General features: G+C 55.8%; 1 protein-coding gene across 2 annotated transcripts in view; it reads left to right on the top strand.

Moving 5' to 3' along the window:
- Positions 1 to 1,448: 1,448 nt before the first annotated feature.
- The window catches only part of PLCG1 (phospholipase C gamma 1), a 35,068-nt gene continuing 30,516 nt past the window's right edge, over positions 1,449 to 6,000 (top strand). Inside the window, exons 1-2 of one of the 2 annotated variants that reach the window (XM_081149736.1) lie at positions 1,449 to 1,612; positions 1,993 to 2,344. In XM_081149736.1, coding sequence (XP_081005862.1) covers positions 2,128 to 2,344 — 217 coding nt within the window. In that variant the 5' untranslated portion in view covers positions 1,449 to 1,612; positions 1,993 to 2,127. Of the gene's footprint in view, positions 1,613 to 1,992; positions 2,345 to 6,000 lie in introns of those variants that run through there. The other variant, XM_081149735.1, reaches the window with a different exon arrangement.

The raw sequence follows: 6,000 nt of genomic DNA, 5'->3' as shown, positions 1-6,000 counted from the left end.
ACAACCCAACTGGGTGGGCTGCCTGAGCACACACAAGTTACACACTCACAAATTCTAGGAAACCTGGATCTTTCTCTGGCATCCGCTGTGTGCTCTGCTGAGCCTCTCACCTCTGGAATACTGTAAGCTGTCCCACTCTGCCTGGCTCAATATCTGTTTGACCGGCTCCACTGTGACCTCAGGTGTCTTCGGTTTGGGTGGTTCTCTCTCAAGGGGCAGCTAGACTGTAGGGGCCAATCTAGAGAATGGCTTCAGGAAGACAAAGAGTAGATTATTCAAATACAGGTATATCTCAGAGGTATTGCAGGTTCAGGTCCAGACCACTTTAATAAAGCAGGTATCGTGATAAAGTGAGCAATAATCTTTTTGCTGGTGGAGGGTCTTGCCTTCAGTTGTAAAAAACACACCACCAATGAAGTGCAATAAAGCCAAGTACACTAAACGAGGTCCACCTGTGACCACAAAAAGGCCTCCTTGCTGGAGATGGAGAGTGAAGGGGAGGTAGTGAGAGAGGAAGTGGGAGAGAAAGGGGCCAGGCGGTACAAGACCTGCTGGGCCTGGTAGGGAGTGTGGATTTTACGTGCAATGGGAAGTCCTGGAGGATTTGAGGCTGGAGGTAGGAAATCATAATTTAATTTTCTTTTAAAGACCAAGGAAGGTGAAGTCTGGGTGAGAAAAGATGGGCCTTGGGCTTGTGGGTGGAGTGAAGATATCTGAGGGCAGAGTGAACTGGACTTGATGAATTGCTGTGGGGTTGAGGCAGAGAGAGGAAACAAGGATATCTCCAAGGGTTTTGGCCCAAGCAACGTGGCATTTAGTGCCATGTTCTAAGAAAGTGAAGACTGTAAGAGGAGCAGTTTGATAAGGGAGTGAGATGCCTTTGTTAAGTGGGGACCTGGAGTAGGAAGTGGGATGGAGGGGATACAGGTTTGGCGCTGCGGGTGCCAAGGCGGGGTGTGGGGGGTGACGCCATGGTGAAAGGTCGGATCGCCTTGGGAACTGGCTCAGGACTCAGCCCAGAGGAAGCTTCTAAGGTCGAAAGGCAGCCGCCAGAGAGAGGAGGAAAACAAGGGGAGTCAGGCCGGGAAAACCAAAGCTCAGAAGAGCATTTGCAGGAGCAGCGCCTTAAAGTAGGACCTGTACAATGTCCTACCGCGTGGACGCTGAGTGAGATGCGGCGGCGCTGGTTCACGCGAAGGCCAGAGACGCAGGCCACTGGGGCCGCGGGTCTAAAGTTCCTGTAGGGGATGCTCAGGCCTAGGGGGTGCTTCTCCAAATGTCCGGGCCCTCAAAGGCCACACTGGCCACAGGGGCGGGACAGGCGTGGGTCTGCGGCCTGCGGGCCAGCCCTGCGCGGCCAGAAAGGAGGGGCGGGACAAGCCTGTTGTCCATCAGAGCCCGGCGGCCAATCCGCAGGCGGCCCCGCCCCACCACCCCCCCTCCGGAGAAGGCGCGCAGAAGACCCGCAGCCGCTGGGGTGAGGCGGCCCGGCCTGGCTCCCTCCGCCGGGCAGCCCGCCCAGCTCACTAGGTTTGGTTTGCGGGCCCGGGGGGCGCTCGGCGCCCTCACCTCTCTTTCCGGTTGCTGCGCGGGCGGCGCTCGAGGAGTGGGGGTGAGGAAACGGCGGCGGCTGGGCCTGTGCGGGACAGTGGGCTAGGCGGCCGCCTGCGCGACTGACTGCCGGGCCGGCGCGGGGCTGCCGCGCGTGACGAGATCGGCCGTGGCCGCCCAGCTGTGTCCGGGGCCGTGTGAGGAAGCTCTGCGGGACGGAGGAGCGAGGACTTGACCGCGAGAGGCGCGCGCACCCCGCCGCCATTTCGCTCTGCGCCCCCGCCCGGGGCCTGGCCGGGGGTCGCGGGGCGCAGGCGCGCCGGGCGGCGGGCGGGGGTCCTCCCCACGGGCTCGCAGGCGTCTTTGTTCCCGGCGCGCGGGCAGGGGCGGGGCGGCTGCGCCCCGCCCTCCGCTCAGGCCCCGCCCCGTCTCCGCCCGCAGGAGCTGCCGCCCGGGCCCACTCGCCGGCCGCCTCAGCCCCCGCGGCCGCCGCCTCCGCCTCCGCCTCCGCCTCCGCCTCCTCTCCGGGGCCGAGTCCGCGCCGCCGCCGCTGCTGCCGCCCCCAGCTCCGAAGCCATGGCGGGCGCCGCGTCCCCCTGCGCCAATGGCTGCGGGCCTGGCGCGCCCTCCGACGCCGAGGTGCTGCACCTCTGCCGCAGCCTCGAGGTGGGCACCGTCATGACTTTGTTCTACTCCAAGAAGTCGCAGCGGCCCGAGCGGAAGACCTTCCAGGTCAAGTTGGAGACTCGGCAGATCACGTGGAGCCGCGGCGCCGACAAGATCGAGGGGGCCAGTAAGTGTGCCCCCTGCCCAGGGCCTGCTGTGCGCGCAGGGGGGACCGGGGATTCGTGCCCGGCTGCCCCGCGCCCCGGCCCGCCACCGGAGCGACTTAGGCAAACTTTACGGCCTTCCCCACACCCTCCGGGCCCCGCCCCCGCCCTGGCGGTCACCCTGGGTGGGGGGCGTCCGGGTCCTCAGTCACCTGACAGGACACCCCTTACCCCAACCAGGGGGAGCGTTCTAGCACTTTGTCCAGAGGCCTAAAACTCCTAGCGAGTTGGAGATCAGGGGAGTAGGCATCGGGTCCCCCCCACACCGGGTATGGTCGTGTTCATGGAGGGGAGGGGAGCCAAGGCAGTGCCCCCACCCAGTTCCTGAACTTGGGGCCAGACAAAGACGGTCGCCACTCACCACCCTTTCTCCAAAAAGAGCAGTCTTGGTGAAACTCTTTTGGGCCCCCAGGCTGGTCTGTTATTTGCAAAGGAACCTTGGGGTTCTCTCAGTAGAACTTAGCCAGATGTAGGGGTAGGGCTGGTTTTGGAACAGAGCCAGCCTACTCATCTCCCTCCTGGGAGGAGGAGTAAGGTGGTCCTGTTTGGTTTGGAAAAGCCTAAGAGAAGGCAGTGGTTACTTTTCCCCACTGCTGCTTTTGTTCTGAAACTGAATTTTGGAGGTCTGTGTGGGTGGGCAGACACCCAAAGCCAGGGCGGGGGGTCTTGGTAAAGAGCTTGCCCTTGAAAGCACGTTCTTAAAAGCTTGGCTTCAAAAAGGCCAGCCTCAGTGCCTTGGAGTCGGGTACTCTTTACAAGAGTGGGCAGCCAGTTTGGGGTCTTTGTGTCCTCTGTCCTGTGGTTGCAGGGAGCCAGGAGCAGCTACTCTTGATTTCTTGCCTCTTTGCCCTCCCAGGCCTGTGCACAGCTGCTTTTGCACAAGTCTCAGTGGGAAGAGGGAGTTGGGGGACTTTGAAAAAACCCCAGATCTATCAGAGTGTTATTGCACTTAGAGCATGCGTGCCTGTGCTGTGGCCGGATGGGCACCCAGCTCTGCCCTCCATTCCCCGCCTCCAAGTGTGAGAGATGATGTGTCTGCAACCCCATGCTGTGGGTTGCTTCCTGCAAGACACCCCCTCACCCCCCCAGACTAATGTTAGAGCTGGATCAGAACTAGGTCCATGTGGAGTAGGGTGGTCAGGAAGTGACACCCTCGGGGAACGTCCTACAGACCTTCAGCATGGTGTATATGCTTGTAGGTGGGTGAGGAGGTTGGGAGGAAGGGAGGTCTTGTGGTGAGGAAGCTATCCTCAACTACAAACCAGATCTGATACAACTGCTGAACTTAGAAATGGCAGCTGCCTTCCTCTGTGTCCCCATTGGCCCTGTCAGCCATTGGGTGAAAATGTTAGTGATTTGAGAGACTGGATTTCAAAGTAGAGAAAGGACAGATATTGCTGAGAGTTGAGAGAGTCCTGGGAGCATCACCCAGGTGTGTCAGACTCCAGGCACATGGCCCCTTCCTTGATTCTGTGGTGCTCCCTGTGAATTTTTGGTACTAGCTGGAGGTTCCCAGGGTAACAGGCTGCATTTCAAACCATTTATGTGACCAGCAGGCAATAACAAGGTTGGATTTGAAGCCCGTGTATTAGTTGTGTGTCCCCCCGTGAGTTACTTATCTTCTCTGAGCCTTAGTTTTTCTCATCTGTAAAGTGGTAGTAATAATATATTCACAACATACTGTATGGTTGCTATGAAGATTAAGTGAGAAAATTGATGTAAAACATCTAGCACAGCATCTGGCACATTAATGTTTAATAAATGTGAGCTGTTAATAATAACAATAGTAGATTTTGACTGCCCTCCTAGACCCTGGACTGTGAATGTTGCAGAGGTAGAATGTGGCTGCAGGAGAGGGTGAGGGTGCAGGAAGGAGGGAGGATGGGGGCCAGACCGAATAAACATTCACCTAGATCACTGCCCTGAGTCCTGGCCCGAGGGAGTGTCATCCTGTGCACCAAAAAGGTGGTGGGTTCGATTCCCAGGCAGGGCACATACCCAGGTTGTAGGTTTGATTTCCAGTCAGGGTGCATATGGGAAGCAACTGATTGATGTTTTTGTCTCGCATTGATATTTCTCTCTCTCCCTTTCTCTCTAAAATCAATTTAAAAAACCAAAAACATATCCTCGGGTGAGGATTTAAAAAAAAAAAAAATTTTTTTTTTTAGATCACTACCCAGAAAAGGGGAAGAAATGTTTTTTGTTGTTTTTTATTTTTTTGCCCACCTACCTACCATGTAGAAGTGTGTAGAGTAAGTATATGGAGATTGCACATCTGATGCCTGACTTTTTGGTTTGTAAGTTGGGGCCTGAGCAGAAGAAAGAGGTGTAGAAAGGGAAGTATCTAGTCCATGATGTCTCAGCTCTTTGGGGGATGGAGGCGGGAATGCTGAGGGACCTGATAACCCCGGCCTGCCAAGGGTAGGTCAACCAGATCTCATTTATTAGCTGGGATTTGAGAGGCCTGGAGCATAAGTAAAAGGTGTAGAAGAGGCCCTGGTCCTTTTATTTTGGAGGCCTGAATTGAATGAGTGGTTAAAAAGGCTAGTATACACTTGTGTGGGGTTCAGATCTTCTAAATGGAGTCCCCTACTGAAGCTGGCCCACTTCTGCCCACTCTTGGGTACACCTCATTAATGGGTTCTGATCCCTGCAGCCCCACTCTGCAGACTCTGAGGAAGATTGGACTGCCAGCTGGGTCCCCTGCCACCTGGCCTCTTGCCCAGGTGCCTCAGGTGTCTGGCCTTTTCCTGCTGTCCTTGCCAGGATACCATGCAGTGCCTGTAGCTGGGCCAAAGAGAGAGAGAGACATTTGTTACCCTCCGGGTGTCCTTGGCCCTAAAGGAGCAATGCTGCGGTTCAGGGAAAGTACACAGCACTCACGTATAAGACCTCGTTCTGGCCTAGCGGTGCCCTCTCACTTTTCCACGTGTGAAGTAGGGCTAGCACCTGCTGGTTTCTAGGGTGATAGTTTGTCTCAAAAGGGGTAAAGAAGTACTTTGGTGCCCGTTGTCATGGTGGTATGACAGGAACCAGGGTGATGTTTAGCGCTTTTTTTTGCATATACTGACATAAGTGAATATAAAGCAGTTACAGACTTCCTGCTAAAGGTTATGGAGACTTTACCATGTTTTCTTGGCTAATCCTCACAAAGGCCCTAGGGAGTACCATTCCATTTTACAGATAAGGGAGTAGAAATACAGGGAGTGAATTACATCATGGGTGATTGTGCTGCTGTGGGACAGCCTCAGCTGGACCCAGCTCTCTAGGCAGTGGCTGGCTGGCCAATCCCAAGGGGACTCTAAGCCCTAGGGCTGTTCTGCAAATGGGCCTCAGGCCCTTGTCCCTGTGATTTGTATTGCTCTGAGTCTGAACCTTTGTGCTTAGACTTTAGGTGACAGACAGCCTCTCCCTCTCTAGGCTCTGGCTGCATGCTTTCCTTCTGGTATCTTCTGGGGCAAGATGGTTCAATGAAGGGTCATTGTGGGCAAGTGACCCAGATGGAGGCTCCATGGAGAGCTCTGCTTGCCAGCCAAGCACATCTGTGGGGATTTTGGAGCCCTAGACTTTTGTCTTTGATTCTTCTGGAGCTGATCTTCTAGATCAGGGGTGGGTAATG

The sequence above is a fragment of the Miniopterus schreibersii genome (assembly GCF_964146895.1).
Source record: "Miniopterus schreibersii genome assembly, chromosome: 10".
NCBI lineage: Eukaryota > Metazoa > Chordata > Mammalia > Chiroptera > Miniopteridae > Miniopterus > Miniopterus schreibersii.
The sequence above is the reverse complement of the archived record's forward strand: the minus strand, read 5'-3'. Positions and strand labels throughout refer to the sequence as shown.